General features: G+C 42.7%; 1 protein-coding gene across 3 annotated transcripts in view; it reads left to right on the top strand.

The window, feature by feature from the left end:
* The first annotated feature begins 6454 nt into the window (after positions 1-6454).
* KIAA1549L (KIAA1549 like) overlaps positions 6455-19671 on the top strand; it is a 128175-nt gene continuing 114958 nt past the window's right edge. For 2 of the 3 annotated variants that reach the window (XM_017849748.1, XM_017849749.1), the window contains exons 1-5: positions 6455-8357; positions 8769-9380; positions 11751-11866; positions 15016-15235; positions 16076-16209. In XM_017849748.1, coding sequence (XP_017705237.1) covers positions 6455-8357; positions 8769-9380; positions 11751-11866; positions 15016-15235; positions 16076-16209 — 2985 coding nt within the window. The remainder of the gene's footprint in view (positions 8358-8768; positions 9381-11750; positions 11867-15015; positions 15236-16075; positions 16210-19671) is intronic. The other variant, XM_017849750.1, reaches the window with a different exon arrangement.

Genomic DNA, 19671 nt, shown 5'->3' on the forward strand with positions numbered 1-19671 from the left:
AGCATAGACATAATTCTAAAATCTTGTGTGTAAAGCAGAATTATTTTTCATTGAAGTGAAGGGTTCTTGACTAATTTTTGGCTTCTGAATCCTTTTGAGAATCTGATTAAAGCTATAGAGACTCATTTCCCAGAAGTGAAGGACACAACCACACATATACTATTTCAGTTATTATTACAGTACAACAAACCACCCCTGGCTCAGTGCTATGAAACAACAAGATTTTATTTTGCCCATGGTTTTGGGAATTCAGACAGGGCGTAGTGCAGATGGCTTTTCCCTGCCTCATGATGTCTGGGCCTCAGTTGGGACGATTCAGACAGCTGGAGTGATTCAAATGGTTAGGGGAAGAATGGTCTGGAGGTTTCCTCATTCATCTGTCTGTTGTCTGGGCTAGCATGCCAGGCAGGCTTGGCTCAGCTGGGACTGTGGATTGGAGTGGTCAGGCATAGCCTCTCCACATGGTGTGGGCTGCTCACAGAGTGGGCGCTGGGTTCCAGGAGAGACGGAGGGAACATCCCAAGAGCAAGCATTCCAGGAGACCAAGCTAAAGTGACCTGGCCTTTGATGATGTTGCTTTGGAAGTCACGTGGCATTATTGGTCAAACAGACTCAAGCCCACTCAGATTCAAGGAGAGGGGACATAGACACACCCTCTCAATGGGAGGCGTAAAGGAGAAAAAACTCAAAACATTTCACGTGTAGACACAAACATATTTAAAGCAATAGTAGAATCTGGAACTCTGAGAATTGAAAGGGACCATAAAGGAGGATCTGTTTCCATCTCCCATGCAGGGCTCAACTTCTCTTTACAACATTCTTGTCATCTTGAGCCTGGACAACTGCAGGTGTTTTCTAAGCACTCTGCCATCTGCTGTTTTTGTCCCTTCCCATCTGTTATTCACAGCCAGGATGGTTTTTCCAAAACATAAATTTGCTCCTGTGCATCACCTGCTCCCACCCTCCCCATCAAACTAAAACCCACAGTGCTACAGAGGGAGCTGATGGCCACTGGAGCAATGGTCTGGCTGTCGCCTCCCTCTGCAGCTTTAATCTAATTTCTTGCCCACCTGCTGTTCCTGATCTAGCTGTGGTTACCTTCTGTCAGTTCTGCCACAGGGCCTTTGCATATGCTTGTTCCTTTATGTGGAATGCTTTTCTCTACCCTCTTTGCTTGGTTAACTTTTATTCATTCTTTGGATCTTGATAGTCGCTTCCTCAGGGATGTGCTTTCTGACCTCCCTGATCAGATCATAGGACTATGGATCTTTCATCTGTAACATTTATCGTTTTTACATTTGAAAAATGCTGGAGTCCATATCTCCCATAGAATTCTGAGTTCCATGAAGTCAGAGACCATGTATGTTTTTCCATAAGACATTGCTTAACCCAGTGTCCGGCATACAACAGGCATTTGCAGATGGAAGATACAAAAGGAGGGAGGGAAGAAAGGAAGGAAGGAAAGGTGAGGTGAGTGAACTTAAAATATGCGCTTTTGGAAACTTCTAATGGTGGAGAAGTCACTGACTTTAAGCCAGCTCATTTTGTTTTCAGTGGTTTTAATAATTAAGGAAATGTTTCTGTTAAGTTCTAATCTCTGTCTTTATACCTTCTTCCCACTGTCCCTAGTTCTGTCCCTGGAGCACTAAATAACACATCCAGTTTCTTTTTCACATATTTTAGGGAGATTGTGGTTTCTTGAATCAGTCTTTTCAAATGTTTACTGACCTAATTAATACCTGCTATTACAGTGAAGAGTAAACTGACACCCCAGGGACAATGACAGGCACAAACATGTCTTTGAAGGCCTTAGTTTTATCTTGGATCGGTCATTTGAATTTTGCATTCTACTCAAGAAAGTATATTTATCTTTATATATGAGTATGTTTCCCCTAAATCTTTAAGTAAAATTGATACGAATGATACATGTATTAGTCCATTTTCACGCTGCTATAAAGACATACCCGAGACTTGGGTAATTTATAAAGTAGAGAGGTTTAATTGACTCACAGGTCAGCATGGCTGGGGAGGCCTCAGGAAACTTACAATCATGGTGGAAGGTGAAGGGGAAGCAAGGCACCTTCTTCACAAGGTGGCAGGAAGGTGAAGTGCTGAGTGAAGGGGGAAGAGCCCCTTATAAAACCAGATCTTGTGAGAACTCACTCACTATCATGAGAACAGCGTGGAGGAAACTACCCCAATGATTCAATGACCTCGACCTGGTCTTTCCCTTGACGTGTGGGGATTATGAGGATTACAATTCCAGGTGAGATTTGGGTGGAGACACAAAGCCTTGAAGCTTAGCCATCAAGATGCTTTTTCGGTCATGAAGTTTTGAGTACCACCAGGGATCTCCTCAGTCCAGTGTGCAAATGGGGACTCTCCCTTTATAAACCTTTTCCTTTTTATAATGTAAAACACCTCCAAAAACATCATGTACTAGCACATATCAGTTTCTTAATGTTTTCTTAAGATGTGACAGAATTCACCCCAGCTGCCTAGGTATGCGCTGAGTAGGGCAGAGAACAGTAAACCTCATCCCCTTGAAAATCAACTAAGTTTTAAAATTCAACCTATAATGGTGGTTATCTCTGGGGAAAAGAAAGACAGAGGGAACCCAGACAGATACCAGGGAGAGGGCTCTAAAAATATTGACTCTGTTGTTAAGCTAAGAGGCACATGAGTGTTCATTTCATATAGATGCTATTTTCTAAGTATAGATACTTACATATAGATATTATTTTACATGTAGATATTATTTTCTAAGTATGAACTATTCTTCTAGTTAAAGAGTGAAAAAAATTAATGTAACCTAAGGATTTGTCATTTCCTTGCTGGCCTATATTTCTCTTCTAGTTCATCAGGAACTCTAGTCAACTCTGCCTACAGATAGCATAGGCTATTCTTAAAGGGAAGTGCCCCCATCCTGTTCCTGTCTAGGTAATTTTTGGACTAAGGGCAAACCTTTATATTGAATCCTTATATGTGTCTTCCTTTAGTAATAATTTCAGTCAGTTGACATATCTTTGAAACATGTTTTTCTGAAATTCTTCAAATCAGTTCTTCTGAATTGGGTATCATTTGGTAATTTAGTAAACATGCTTTCTCCCTTGGCTTTATGTGTATCATTGAGCTTTTTTTTAAGTCAGTAAATTCTGAGGTTAAATGTTTTTGAGAAATATCCCAAACATATTCCAGCAGTCAAATAGGTTTGAGAAATATTGGCTAAACAAATTTAATTAAATCATCCAACATCCTATTTATTAATTTTTTACTACATACCTCTTATGTTTTCTTGTCTATGAGACTTTTCTGAGCCTTTATTTACATGATGATGAGAATATACCCACATAAATTCCACATCCACTCTGGTGTCAGTTTTTGAATAGGTTAGGGTAAGTTAGGTTATGTTTGAATGACAACTCCCAAATTGCAGTGACATAAAATGGCAAAGGCTAACTTCTTGCTCGTGCTGCCTGTATATCTTTGGTCAGCAAAGTCCATAGGAGATGCAGGCTGGTGAACCAGCAAACACTTTGAACATTTCTAGTTTCTTCTTTCTCTTCCTTCTTTGTCTTCTCCTTCTGTTTTTCAGTAGAAACTTACTGAAATATGTTGCTAGGTTTTGTTTCTTTTTGTTTTGTTTTGCTATGGAGAAAGTAAGTTCCGGAGAGTCTTCCTCCAGCACTTAAATGTTCTAGCCCAGAAGTGACACTTGTCATTTCTGCTTACAGACTCGTTGGCCAGAACTAGTTACATGGCCCCCATCAGCCACAGAAGTATCCAAGATGTTCAATCCTCCCATGGGCTTGGAAGTGGGAGAGCCAGAAAGATATGGTCAACATCATTAATGACTTTCACATGTGAATCTTGTATACAGCGCTTCTCAAGATTGTTCATAGAAACTTTTCTTCATGAGGCATTTGGAATACTGTGCTTCATAGGAGCTACTTTGGGAAACACTAGTTTCTAGTCTGGAAAACAACAAGGTCCAGTAGAAGCAAATCCACTAGAGACTGTCTGTCTTCACTTCAGCATGGAGTTTTCCATCAGTCTCTCTTGGCCATGGTCCTTCAGTCAGTTACAGATCCCTTGGTATTAGCCCCCATTCCTCCATCCTGTTCGCAGAATTTTTTTTTTTTTTTTTTTTTTTTTTTTTTTTTTTTTTGTGAAAGAGTTTGCAAAACTTCCTGCTGAAAGCAAAAGCTGCTCAGCCTGTAGCATCCTTTTTCTGAGTTACAAGGCTATGTAATTGAAACAAGATGAATTTGTTTTGATTCTTGAATCCATGAGTTGGAGAATCCATTTAAACGAAGGTACAAAAGAAGAAATCCTACACAGATTTCACCTGACATCCACATAAAAGTGGATTCTAAAGTTTAACTGAAAATACAAAATGCAAAATACCTTATACAGATGTTATATTTACCCATATAAGTAACCAGATAAGACTGCATGCAAAGTGTGAAGTTGAGGCTATCTAGGAGATAAGCAACATGAACAAGGAGGATTGAGGCATGAAAGCCGTATCCACCTTCTGTATAAAATTGCAAGTGTCTGAGGGGGAGTACCACCTGCATGTGGTAACATAGAAACACAATTTCCATTGCAAACCATGAACCAGTTCTTAAGGAGGACATGCATTTTAATGAAATACTATGCATATTTTGGTGTCTTGGAACTATATATGCATTTTGCCACTTATTTCTATTTGAGATGGGCCAGTGGAGGCCAGAGGGAGCTTTGGCTCTGCAGAAAGCACCCTAATGATCCTGATTTGGTGATCAGGAGACAGTCAGGCTGAGCTGGGCATCTGATTATGGCCTGCCTAGGAAATGGAGTTGGTTTCTCCTATAAAATCAAGTCAACAGCCTGATGTAGTATTGGCTTATACCCTGATGAGTTCTTAAAATGATGTAAGGCCAATTTCTTGGTATCTGTAAATCCCAAGAATGGGGAATTTTAAAAACAAGAAAAGGAAGAATGAGAAAGGAATTTTTCAGCATATTGCCTAATTCAGAGTGAACTTCCAGCTTTCCAAGAGTTGTTTCCTCACCTCCTTTTCAGCGGAGGTTACCAGCTTATGCCCTGCCTCCTTGTCTGTCTGCCTGTGGGGCCACACATGAGTGTCGACAGTTCTGCCCTCTGCAGGTGCTTTTGTGACACCAGGCCCTGTGAGAAGTGTCTCCTTCCTTGTTTTTCCTTCTGAAATAGTTTAATCTGAAAGAAAATATCCTTTGCTGTTTGACATGGCGTGAATGATAGCACCTGGAAACCTTTTAAATCCAAGAAGATAAATATGTTTCATTGGAGCCATCTTTCCAAACAGACAACCTCAAATATTTCATATGAGATGCCTCAGGATCCTAAAAAAAGATTCATGCTTGAATACACAGTTCTTCTTTAGTTTTGTGCATTCTCGGTTCCTGGATGAGGTTATTTTGGTGTCATTGACCATGGCAGTTGACCACATTCAGCTTTGAGTTTCTAGGTTGCAAGTTTCACAGTCCATGCCTTTTGGGTGGTACCCCAAAATTTTTTTTTAATACACAAGTATTTTCCACATCTTTCCTTAAACATCACTTCATCAGAAAGTGCTTCCCACCAACCCTGCCCTGTAGGTTCACTGCAACATTTTCCTACTTGATATTATGTAATTTGTTGTTTGACTCTGTTTCCTGAGCTTTCTGTGATGCGTCCAGGCAGAGCCTGTCTTGCACACACCTTTGTCTCCAGCACCTGACCACAGCAGGCACTTCATGAACATCCAACCCCTGACGGCCTGATATTTTGTTTCACAGGAACAGACAATCTACAGATGAATGTCACCCGGACTCCAGAGTCATTTCCTCCTGGGAAATTGTTACCAATTTCACCAACATGGCCTTTCACAGAAGTCAAGTCTTCCTCAGCAGCAGACAGAAGCAAGACCATGCTGGGACAGTCCTCTGACAACACAAGCTTGCCACAGTCAGCCCGAACCCCTGCGTCCAAGACACACCACAGAACTAGGGCTCACGTGGACTTCTCTTCTTCCCTTTACCAAGGAAGCGGACATAGCTCCTCCCTCGAACCTTCCAAGGAGTCTACCGAGTCCCTGGTCCAACCGGGGCCTAAAGGGGGACAAGAAGCAGCCGATGTGTCAGGTTTGCCTCTCACCAGCATGCTCCCCTCGTTGTCCACAGTCCCTTCAGGGACGTCCTTCAGTGCTGTCCCCCCATCCCAGCCAGTATGGGCATTGGCTCCCTCCATTTCAAAGCATCCCCCAAGGTCAGACATTCCCCCACTCCTCCCTCCACTTCCATCCTCTTCATTGGCTCCTGACTCACCTCATTCCATCATCTCTGAACCAGCAGAGCAACCCCCCAAAGTGCCATTAGTTCCCCAAACACCTCCAGCTGACTCCTCTTCAGGTCAGAACATAGCTAATCACCTAATCCCATTTTCTGATGAAATGGAGCACACTCTATCCCAAAATGCTCAGGATCTCATAGGCATCCCTCATCTAGGTGTTTCTGGATCCTCAACAAAGTGGCATTCCAAGCTGTCCCCAACAGAGGGTCCCCATTCAGCAGGCTCATCCACACCTGGGTTTTTGATCCCTGTGGCAGAACTGTCCCATCCGTCTCCCCCTCCCCCAGCACTTGGAAGTCTTCCTCAGCTTCCAAATGGAAGCCCCTCATGGTCAATGTTGGAAGTGGCTTCAGATCCTGCATCCACCCAGCAGATCAAAGCTGGGATGGCTGGAAGAGTGCACAGTGGGGTGTCTTTGCCAACTTTTAAGAATACAGACACAGCGACCCATGAGGCTGAGCCTCCACTTTTCCAGACTGCAGAATCAGGGGCCGTAGAAATGAACAGCAGAAAGCTAGCCCCTGACACTGCAAATGACTCTGCTAACCCGCTGCGTTTGTCAGCAGCTCCAGAGAATTCCAGAGGGCCCGCCCTTTCGGCAGAACACACCTCTTCTTCTTTGGTGCCTTCTCCTCTGCATATCACTGCACTGGGTCGAGAGCAAGCCATCCTTTCTGAGGTGGTTCCCACATCACCATCAACTGGGACAGCCAACTTTCCCTCTGTACTTACTTTCCTCCAGCCCACAGAGAATCATGCCTCCCCATCTCCCGTGCTAGAAATGCCCACTCTTCCAGCAGAGGGCAGTCATGGGTCCCCTTCTACAACTAGAGACTTGCTCCTCTCAGGCAAAGTTCCTAATCTTTCCACATCTTGGACATTTCCCCGGTGGAAAAAGGACAGTGTGACAGCCATTTTAAGGAAAAATGAGGAAGCAAATGTGACGATTCCTCTCCAGGCCTTTCCAAGGAAAGAGGTTTTGAGTCTTCACACTGTAAATGGATTTGTCTCTGATTTCAGCACCGATCACATCTCATCTCCCATCGTTACAGCACCAAGGACAAATCCCCGTCCTTCAGGATCACCTCTGCCTTCCATACTCTCCATACAAGCCACTCAGACTGTTTTCCCATCTCTTGGCTTTTCCAACACCAAGCCAGAGGCTTACGCAGCTGCTGTGGACCATTCTGGGTTGCCAGCTTCAGCTTCCAAACAGGTGAGATCATCGCCCTCCTCCATGGATGTATATGATTCCTCAACAATAGGAGACATGAAAAAGCCAGCAACCACAGATGTTTTCTGGAGTTCTCTTTCAGCAGAAACCGGATCCCTTTCCACAGAATCAATAATATCTGGCTTGCAGCAGCAAACAAATTATGATTTAAATGGACACACAATTAGCACCACAAGTTGGGAAACTCATTTAGCTCCAACGGCTCCTCCCAGTGGTTTAACTTCAGCTGCCAATGCCATAAAATCTCAGGATTTCAAAGACACTGCTGGGCATTCAGTGACTGCAGAAGGGTTTAGCATTCAGGATCTGGTCCTCAGTACAAGCACTGAGCAGCCTGTGCAACAGTCAGACGTGACCGTGGTTGGAAGCCATGTAGACCTCTGGCCCACAGGCAATAACAACCATTCCATAGACTTCCAAACAGCTGAAGTTGCGTATTACTCACCCACAACTCAACATTCTGTGTCTCATCCTCAACTACAGTTGCCCAACCAGCCAGCACATCCTCTTTTGCTAACCTCGTCAAGACCAACTCCTCCAGGTAGCTTGCAGGAAATGCTTTCAGATGGAACAGATACAGGTTCTGAAATTTCCAGTGACCTCAATTCATCACCTGAGAGAAATGCTTCCACACCATTCCAGAACATCTTGAGATATCACTCTGCTACTGAATCTTCTATTTCGACCAGTGTCTTTCCCAGGACCTCCTCCAGAGTGCTGCGGGCCTCTCAGCACCCCAAGAAATGGACAGGTGCAGCCACTAATGCAGGTAGTTTGTTTCCCAGTACCCCCAAAACAGGCATGACTGCTTTTGTGGTCAAAGCATCTTCAAGCTCAACGCAGATACCAGCCGTGCTCTGAAGGAGCTCGTACCCTCTATCAGGAGTGAGTTAGCAGCCCCAAGTAGTCACTTCATTGATCCTGTGCCCACCTGAGCTTTTGAAACTATTCACAATGTAAGCATTCTTGCTGTCAACCATAGCTGTGCTGTAAGTGGCATTCTTGTTATGGTTAATCAACTTAATGAGCCTAGAGTTGTTTTGCCTGAGTTCTGTCCACTGCAAGTCAGGTTACAGAGACTTCACCCTAGCAAATCCATAAGTTACATCCATTCATCATCAGAACAAGTGACACGTGCATTTCTAGCCAATGACAAACTTTGTTTTTTCTCTCTTTACAGTGGACACAGTGTCATCTAAGGTAGAGCCAACAGCAGCAGCTGCCGTCACATTGTTTCTGAGGAAATCTAATCCACCTGCATTGTCTGCAGCCCTGGTGGCTAAGGGCACCAGCAGCAGCCCTTTGGCCGTGGCCTCAGGACCAGCTAAGAGCAGTTCGGTGACTACTCTGGCTAAAAATATCACAAACAAGGCTGTGTCTGGCCCAAAGAGGACACCAGGGGCAGTCCATACAGCCTTCCCGTTCACGCCAACCTACATGTATGCAAGAACAGGACATACCACAAGCACACATACAGCCATGCAAGGAAACATGGGCACTGCCTCTGGCCTGTTGTCTACAACTTACCTCCCCAGGAAACCACAAGCCATGCACACTGGCCTCCCAAACCCCACCAACCCGGAGATGCCCAGAGCATCCACGCCACGCCCACTGACAGTCACGGCCGCACTGACATCCATTACAGCCTCAGTGAAGGCCACCCGGTTGCCACCGTTGCGAGCAGAAAACACGGATGCTGCCCTTCCTGCCGCATCGGCTGCAGTGGTCACTTCTGGCAAAATGTCATCCAACCTGGAGTGTCAGATGTCCAGTAAGCTCCTGGTGAAGACAGGTATGAGACCACTGTTCTGATCTGAAAGCAGCAAGCCTGGCCTCAGAGATGTAGCAATAATGTTTGTTTTAGATCTGTGGTCCTCAACCAGGGGAGATTTTTCACCCTCCCCCAGGGACATTTGGCTATGTCTGGAGACATTTTTGATTGTTATACTTGGTGGCTGGAGGTATACTAAAATCTGGTGGGATAGAGACTGGGGATACTGCTCAACATCTTACAGTGCACAGAACAGCCCCAACCACAAAAATTAATCCCGCCTAAAACATCTATAGGGCCAAGGTTGTGAAACCATGAGATTTAGCAAGTGGTAGAGGAGAGAGAGCCTGATGCGGCATGGGTCTGGTCCTAGGATCAGTCCTGATATCAGAAGCCCCCGGAAACCACAGTTCTGCCAGTGGGCCTAAGAATGCAAAGGTACTGTTTTGCATCAGTGATGTCTTACATGAATGAATGATGTGGTTCGTAAAATACAACATCTTGGGAAGTGCTACAGAGTTCAGAAAGGCTTTTGTCTTGCATTTTTTTCAATTAGCTGATAGCAAAAGTACAACTTCTGCACACTATGTGGGAGCCCAGGATTTCTTTTGATGTTAGAAAGAAGACTTTCTTGAAAAAGTGGGATAGACAGCACCAGAATTGTGAGCAAGGATGGGGTGCTGTCTTTCAAGCCCCCACTCCCCAGCTGTAGCAAAGCAGGTCTAGAATGCATGGAGAGCTTTTCATAGTGTGGCAATGTTTGCTATAAAAAATTAGACAAATTATTTGAAAGAGCACGCCAGTGTTGAATGCTCACATCCTGCCTTCCTCCTCACCCCACGAAGAATTAAATGAAATTATATCTTGAGATATATCCTATTCTAAAATGGGAAATTATGAAATTAGGCATAGCAAAAAGTACAGTATCTCTTTCTGTTTCTCAAGAAATTATACCATCTGGGTTTCCACTCTCTGTCCCCACTCCATTCCACTCTCCTCTGGGTGGCAGGCAGCCCTGGCCCCTCAGAGGCAGAAGTTGGAAACATTGTCTTCTCTGTCTTCTTCCCAGCCCCCCACCAACCCAGCTACATCTAATCAATCACCAGTTCCTTTCACTTCTACCTCCTGGATATCCCTTCTCTCCATCCTCATTCACACTGCCACTTCCCTAGTTCACACTGTCATCGTCACTCACCTAAATTTCTGCAACAACAGCCACATTTATCTCTCTGCCTTCAGAGTCCCCCCCCTTCAATCTGTTCTCCAGTCTGCAGTCGAGAACCTCCTAAAATGCATTCCTTTGCTTAAAACTCATTTCTCATTGCCCTTAGGACCAAGCTTAAACATATATTTACAGTCGTCCCCTCTTATCTGCAGGGGATCTATTCCAAGACTCCCAGTGGATGCCTGAAACTGCAGCTAGTACCAATCCCTATATAAACTGTGAATTTTTCTATTCATACATACCTATGATAAAGCTTAATTTATAAGTTAGGTGCAGTAAAGGTCAACAACAACTAGTAATAAAACAGAACAAGTATAACAATAGACTGTAATAAGAGTGATGTGAATGTGGTCTTTTTCTCCCTTTCTTTGACTCTTTCTCTCAAAATACCATACTCACCTGTTTTCAGACTGTGGTTGACTCCAGTACATAAAGCCATGGAAAGTAACACTGTGGCTAAGAGGGAACTACTGTACACTGAAATATTTTGCTTCTTTCCCCTGCGCCTTTGCGCTTGGTGCTCCCTCTGCTGAGAGGGGGTGAGGGGAATCTCTTCCCCCTTGTCAAATTTCACTCTTGTGATCCTTCAGAACTTAGCTGAAGCATCAGTTCCGATGGAAATTTTCCCTGATTCCCATCCCTTTATCAAATTCAGGGCTGGGTGCTCCTAGGAGCTCTGGCAGTGTCCTAGGCTTCCCTTCCAACAACACCTGTCACATTCGATCCCAAATGCCTATTCTCTGTCCTGTGTCTCCATCCCACTTGTGAGATGGGGATGGCACCTTCCTAATCCAAGGTTGTTTGAGGCTGCAGCACCGAGCTCAGGGCCTGCACCTAAGGAGGCTGTCTGTGAATGTTGTTGCAGGAATTTCATCGTATGCACTGTCGAGCCGGCTTTCAAAGTCAGAGGCAGCATCTGTCAGAAATGAAATGCCACCAGCATTCCAGCTCTCTTTCTACTTGGGTCACACAAATGGCTAGGGCCTTCTTTCCTTAGGACTTTAGCAGGACCCACAGAGCTACCAGCCCACCCCGTCACTGATGGCCCTGTGCTTACCATCTCTGCCCAGAACTTGCAGAAGGTGGCGGCTGTGAGGAGCGGAGGGCAAGTGAATGATGAGGCTTGCCGCCTTGCCTGATTGCCATGCTTCTATTTTGCTCCACAGTTCTCTTTCTAACCCAAAGGAGAGCGCAGATCAGTGAATCCTTGAAGTTCAGTATCGCCAAAGGGCTCACACAGGCATTGCGGAAGGCTTTCCACCAGAACGATGTCTCAGCTCACGTAAGTGCTTTGCTTTGTAACCAAGCTAATCCATCACAGTCTGGCTCTTGGGTCTAGAATATGTTAAGATTGTTTTCCTCCTTTCTAGACATCATAACAACACTGGCCAGAAGTAGAATCTGTCTTCACTTTGACAACTAGCTAATGTGTAGTGGCTCAAGAAAAAGGTCTAATTTTGAGATGGAAAATGGAGACTAGTTGCTTTATGTCTAGATTTCTTTTTAAAGATTGGATATGTTGGCCAGGTGTGTGGCTCACATCTATAATCCTAACACTTTGGAAGGCCGAGGTGGGCGATCACTTGAGGTCAGGAGTTTGAGACCAGCCTGGCAACATGGTGAAACCCCGTCTCTACTAAAAATACAAAAATTAACTGGGCATGGTGGTGGGTGCCTCCTAGCTACTTGGAGGCTGAGGCAGGAGAATCGCTTGAATCCGGGAGGTGGAGGTTGCAGTGAGCTGAGATCGTGCCACTGCACTCCAGCCTGGCCGACAGAGTGAGTCTCTGCCTCAAAAACAAACAAAGAAACAAGCCTGGATATATTGTTTTAAACCATCCCATTATCCCATTGTTTGGGGAAAGTATTTACATTGTTCGTGTAATTCTCTAGAAAACTCTCCATTGCTTTTCCCCTTATTTTTGTCACTGTCATGAAGAGTGATTTATTTCTGGATATTCAAAAATTACCCTGACCTGTAAATCGAGTCTGACTTTGCTTAAATTGCCCACTGCAGACAGGGAAGTAAACATTTTTTCTTTTAATGCCAAGTACTGTTTAATGATTTTGATGCTGGCTGATTTTGACGGCTTATCTAAGAGATGGAAGCTTCACTTTACATCTTTGGGTTTGATTCCAAGTTTTCAAACAGTAAATGCAGTTGGCAGTCAGTAGACTCCCGTTTGCACCACTAAACACTATTGCTCTGGCTTCTTCTTTTGATGTTCTGTCCTACAGCTGCAGTCAGCTTACCGACCCCCTTCCCTCCCATCAACACGGAGGACTAGAAAGGAGATTTGGCACATACTTTATTGGTCATTGTCGATCTCTTTTATATATTTCTAAAAAAAAAAAAAAAAAAAAAGAAAGAAATGCATTCTATGAGAGGCTCTTATGATTTCTGCACCAGAAACTTTATGGGAAGTTGAAAAGGTGAATATTTCCATTTAGTTGCCTGATACAATTTTCACTAATCTTCAATCATTCTCAAACTACTTTTATAGTTTTGGTCTGTTGCTGCATATCATCACAGACCAGTGTGACAATGAGTATTCGTTTTTTTTTTTTTTTTTTTTTTTTTTTTTAATGGGCTTTCATTTAAAAACTTAAGTAGAAAAGGCATTTGATATTACACCATAAATGGAAATCAAGATCATTTGCCACAAATAAAAGGTGATGGTAAGAATGAGAATAGTGTAAACCAAACAGCTTGTTAAATTCAAGCTAGAGGTTGTTGCTTGCAGAAAGCTCTAAGGCTGAGCCTGGTATCCCTTTGTTTGTTTGTTTATTTAAAAAAGGAATTAGCAAGGGTTAGAGAGATGTTAAAAGCAAATATTGACTAAACTGAGACTTATTCTTTGGGGTCATTGGAAGGGTTGAAAGGGAACAACTTTCTCACTGAGTGATTTAGTTGATTTAGTGTCGTCTTGTGCTGTGTCCACGTTCCATGCTGAAATACCTCTTGTTCCACCTAAAATCATCTTGAGCACCATCTTCAGGGAAAACTGAGGGGGAGCACACAATGTGGAGGAAGTAAAGGCACACCCATCCTGTTGCAAAATCAGTTGTCTTGCTTCCTTTGGAAAATACACACGGAGATGCAAGAATATGGGGAGAAAGCAGGTGTCAAAAATTTACTGGCCAGGCACAGTGGTTCATGCCTGTAATCCCAACAATTTAGGAGGCCAAGGTGGGAGGGTCACTTGAGGCCAGCAGTTTGAGATCAGTGTGGGCAACGTAGTGAGACCTCCATCTCTACAAAACATATATAAATTAGCCAGGTATGGTGGCACACACCTATAGTCCTAGCTACTCGAGAGGCTGAGGTGGGAGAATTGCTTGAGCCCAGGAGGTCAAGGCTGCAGTGAGCTGTGATCACGCCACTGTACTCCAGTCTGGGTGACAGAGCAAGACCCTGTCCAAAAAAAAAAAAAAAAAAAAAACACTCACAAAACAAAACCCTGAGTTCCAGTTTTACAAGATGAAAAGAGTTCTGGAAATGGATGGTAGTGATAGCTGTACACCATTATAAATGTGTTCAATAGCACTGAACAGCACACTAAAAAATGGTTAAGATGGTAGATGGTATATTGTGTGTATTTTACCACAATAAAAACTTAGAAAAAAAGGAGCTGCGTACATATATCTATGTGTTTATATATGTTACTCTTTTCTCTGTTTTTCAAATACATAAATTCTATAATAAACATTACATTTAATATATAAAACCAAAAGAAATTTTAAAACCCTGAACTGTAAATATGTAACATCAAGAAAGAAAAAAGAAAAAATAATAATAAAATCTAAAGCCTCAAAATCTTACAATTGAGACAGAAAGACCTCAGACCATCAGTGTCCCCTAGGATTCAGCTGTCAGAGAAATTCTCTGTGGTGCATCCCCGCCTTGGTCTTAAACCAATTTACAAGCCAAGGACAGAGTCTGAATGAGTCTTCTCTCTGCTTCTAGAAAGAGGAATTCACTTTACTTCTTGACCCGTGCCCCAAAGGTGCCCCCACTTAATCTATCATTTCTACCTTTTAATTCTCACAAATGATGAGAAATACAAAAAGTGATTTTCCCCAGCATTTCATTCACTGAAAATCTCTTTAAACTACTCTCCCCTCTCTGCCTTTTTGGTAATAGTAATAGATTGTCACAGGATTATACTGAGGCACTTAAAGAATAAAGAAGATACAGATTAAATTCTATTCCGTGAAGATTTGATGTAAATTATATTTTGTTGTTTTTGTGATATTTTGAGACTTGCCAATCCAAATTATGCTTTATAGGATTGTTAAGAATATTTGTTGAATGAGAACATTCTATTCTCCAGTCTTGTTTCTAATAGCCGTGGTTCTAAGAAATACCAAGAAGAACTTAAAGTACTGTGGAAATAAACAATAGGTTTTGTGGGTCCATTTGTTTTGTAGGTGGACATTCTGGAATATTCTCATAATGTCACAGTTGGTTATTATGCTACCAAAGGGAGGTTGGTGTATTTGCCTGCTGTGGTGATCGAAATGCTGGGTGTGTATGGAGTCAGCAACGTCACTGCAGACCTGAAGCAACACACCCCAAACTTACAGTCTGTGGCAGTACTTGCCTCCCCATGGAATCCCCAGCCTGCAGGCTACTTCCAACTAAAAACAGGCAAGTGACTCGGAAGGAAAGGATTTTATCCATTCTTGGGTTCAAGGCAGTACCAAGTGGACACCTGTTTAAAAACTCCATCGCTAGCTGCTATGTCATTTTTTAAAGTCCCTGTGAATCTTCTTCAAGGGGTCCTGCTCATCAAATGTCCAAGTTCCTTGCACATGAGCCCAAACTCTTCCAACCCTAGATTTGCTAGAAATGTTCTATCATAGGAGCCTTCCTTCCCAATTTACATACTTAGTACTTTTGAGCACCAGGTACTATATTTTATATTTTTTTCTATATTATCAGTGGATACTAATAATAGTTGAACGTGCAAAAGAAAGATCTATAGTTTGGAGCAATGGGTTCCAGATGCCACTGAATGATAATCTCTGAGTTTAGGTCTTAGAATATACTTTTTTCAAACTCTCTGGTGATTTCTGGTCTGCAAAGTTTGTAACCTACAGGAGTAGAGAAACTCTTAAAATCGAAACAATCAACTTAGCAATGGAGGTCAATTGATTTTCTTCCCTCCAAAGAAACAGAAGGCATGATCTCTCTTAGATTATGATTTGTCAGTCTTTGAGCAGATGTCTACATATTCCAATTAGATAAAATCATGAAATCTTTTGCATTAGAGGGAATCTCTGGTTTGATCGTGCTTTTAATTCTTCTGTGTTATAAATCATCTTAAGAGCCACTTTCAAAACTACAATCAAACCTTGTCTGGCCTTATTATTTATTTGCCTAATTCCTCTCATCTGAAATCGTGCTTTTTGTATAATGACCACCATTAAATCCAAGGAACTGAGGCATGGAGCTTTGGTGAGCACTGATTGACTACTCTCATTCTAGTGCTGCAGTTTGTGAGCCAAGCGGACAACATACAGTCCTGCAAGTTTGCTCAGACAATGGAACAGAGGCTGCAGAAAGCATTCCAGGATGCCGAGAGGAAAGTCCTGAATACCAAAAGCAACTTGACAATTCAGGTAGGGAGGAGGGTGCTTCAGGCTGTGTAGTTGACAGACAACCACAATGCAGATTCTGGCAAGAAATGACTTGGGTCTTCCCTTTCAGAGCTGCCATGTATAAATGTAACTTTGCACTTCAGACATTGGTGAGGATGTCTGGGATTTGGCCATGGCAGGAGGGATGCTGTGTCACTGTGCACCTATTGCGGTTTGGGTTTTATATTTCTTTCCCCGTGGGATGCTTTCTCAGGCCTTTCTAATACGTTTATTATTTTGAAAAGTTGAATTAGTCTGTACTGTATATGTCAAATGTCTAATATAAAATGAATAAATGAATCAATTCTAAGTAGCTAAGTCACCAAGATTTGCCCATTCTGTGATTTTAGGCATTGGCTTATATTCCAGTCACCTTAGTTTACACACATGCCAACACACATACACACATGCCCACTCACACACATACACATGCATTTTATATTGAAGTCTTTACTATGTGCCATGAACTGTGCTAAGTGTTTTACAAATATTTTGCTACATAATACTTAAGATATCCTTCGGAGATATTCTTACTCCCATTTCACAGAGAACTGAGAGGCTAAGAAACTTCCAGAAAGTCACACAGTTAGTAAAGAATGGAAGAAGGACTTGAGTCAAAAGCCAATGTTCTTATCCACTACGCTATACTCACATCGATGCAATGTAGAAATGGGGTCCTTAATGAAGCCTGTGTCAAACAATGGAATTCTTTCCCAGGAAAAATCCCTGGGAAATGAATCATGGCGTGAGAGAGGAGGAAGTAAGAGATGAGGTTAGAAGCCACAGGAGTCTAAGAGTTAAAGGGTGATGGGAAAGTGTCTCCTGTAGGGGCTGCTTTTATTGGGGGACAGGATTTTAGATGCTCTTGAACATTTAAACAGCCCTTTAAAAATTTTTTTAGTTATTTGTAGAGATGGGGTCTCCATATATTGCCTAAGTCGATCTCAAACTCCTAGGCTCAAGCGAGTCTCCCTTGGCGGCCTCCCAAAGTGCTGGGATTATAGGCATGAACCGTCGACACCTGGGTCACTGCATCTCAGCTTTTTGGATTAACAATGTACACATCACCAAAAGCCTTTTTCAGATCTTTTTTTTTTTTTTTTTTTTTTTTTTTGCAATTACATAGATATCCCACTAAGGACAGATGCTTCTCAATGATATTCATGTAGCCCCAATTAACTCTTCTTTTAATGTCTCTGTTTTGACTACTGAACTAAAGCCTTTGCAATTAGACCCAGTGGTTTTAAAATGGACATTTAGCATAAGTGAATTATCGGCAAAGCCAATATGATGTAGAAAGCCTACAGTTTAACTTGAGTGAGTGAGCAGCTTTCCTGTTCTAGATTCATCCAAAGTGTAGATGGAAGTATCTCATTATGATTTGGTTCATGTTAGATGAAGATCTAAAAATGTGTCACAGACTGAAGATTTATGTAAGAAGTGTGACTCAGCTCTCTTGTGGCAACTCTTTTTCTTTCTGATTGGATTTGTGATCCTCACAGGTGCATGAGCCTAGTTAGATCTTGGCAGCACAGCATACTTTAATTGTATTCAGGAAGCACAGACTTATTGAGTGCCTGCTATTTATCAGGTACTGGGAAGGACACCAAGATAAGCTGCCCTTGCCCTTAAGAAGCCTCCTTGTGGTGGTGTATGGTAGTTATGGGCCATTAGAGGAAACTTTATAGATCAAGTAACAAACCTTCCTTGGAAAAGACGATAGGAGGTGGTTTGAAGATTACATCTAAATAGATTTTAGATGCTCTTGAACATTTAAACAGCTCTTGAAATGAATGGATAATTGGATGAACTGTTTTTGTTAACCCTGTTTCCATTTTTGCCTTGGCTGACAGGAAGCCCAGAGCCAAATTTGTTGCCTGGATTTAGTAACCCTCAGGGCCTCTGTATTATGCATGGTAACTGCATGCTAATGTTCCCTTGGGGCTGTCTTTCACCAGGACCTGGTTTTATAATTAATAACTTTTCCTTTTATATTGTATAGTATATAATTTGTAAGGCACCTTGAATCCTTTGTGGAATAAGACCATGTAAATATTTAATTAATTTGCTCAGAGTGTCATTGAAAAACCGACTTAAAAACTTGTATAGGTTTGATATTAGGGACTAGATTACAGTGGACTCAATTAGGATGGTTTTGGTTGCCAGGGACAGAATCTAAGCTGATGAAGCTTAAGCAAAAAGGAAGTGATTGGCTCATGTAACTGAAAGGTTCATATTTATTTATTCAGACATCATTGTATCCAGGTGATTAGATGATGCCTTCATCAAGCTCTCTCTTCATTTCTTGGTTGGCTTTGCTCTACACTGGCATTGTCCGTGGCTCCCATGGGGTGGCCCCTCACAACCCCAGATTTGTCTCATCCTTGTTGCTCACAGTCTTGTAGAACCAAAGTGCCTTTCCTGCTGTCATTCCAGTAAAATTCCTGGGATTAGCTCTCATTGAACCTACTGTGCCCTTTGTGGATCACTAACTGGCCAAGGAGATTAAATGTCCCGATGAAGTAGGCCTGACTGCTCCTGAAACCTGTTTGGGGCAGCCCCATCCAGAACACATGAGCAAAGAGGAGAAGTGGTTCCCTGAGGAAAATTGTGATGCTATCAAGAAGGGAGGATGGATGCTGGGTAGGCAAACAACAGCTTTCTGTTCCATCAGCCTATAGTTCTTAGCTAAATGAATCATGGCCTGAGTGAGGGGTAAGTAAGAGATGAGGTCAGAGGCTACAGCAGTCTAAGAGTTCAAGGGTGACAGGAAAGTGTTCCCTGTAGGGACTGCTTCTATTGGGGGACAGGGCATGAATTTCAGGAACCAGTGCCCTGACTTTGAACCTGTAGGCCTCTTATTTTTGAAGCTATTCTCAAGTATACATCAAGAATGACCTCACTTTTCTTACCTATAAAAAAATGAGTATATTAAAGAAAACAAACAAATGGAAAGACTTCCTGTGCTTATGGATTGGGAGATTTTATTTTATTTATTTATTTTTTTGAGATGGAGTCTCACTCTGTTGCCCAGGCTGGAGTGCAGTGGCACGATCTTGGCTCACTGCATGCTCTGCCTCCCAGGTTCATGCCATTCTCCTGCCTCAGCCTCCCGAGTAGCTGGGACTACAGGTGCCTGCCACCATGCCTGGCTAATTTTTTTTGTATTTTTTTAATAGAGATGGGGTTTCACTGTGTTAGCCAGGATGGTCTCGATCTCCTGACCTTGTGATCCACCCGCCTCAGCCTCTCAAAGTGCTGGGATTACAGGTGTGAGCCACCGCATCTGGCTGGATTGGGAGATTTTATATTGATTGTCACTGCCCAAAGGGATCTGAAGATTTAATGTAATTCCTATCAAAATCCCAGTGATTATTTTTCACAGAAATAGAAAAATTAACCCCAAAATTCCCATGGAATCTCAAGGGGCTTTGAGTAGCCAAA

This window comes from Rhinopithecus bieti, unplaced genomic scaffold (assembly GCF_001698545.2).
Source record: "Rhinopithecus bieti isolate Rb0 unplaced genomic scaffold, ASM169854v2 scaffold_32083, whole genome shotgun sequence".
Lineage (NCBI taxonomy): Eukaryota > Metazoa > Chordata > Mammalia > Primates > Cercopithecidae > Rhinopithecus > Rhinopithecus bieti.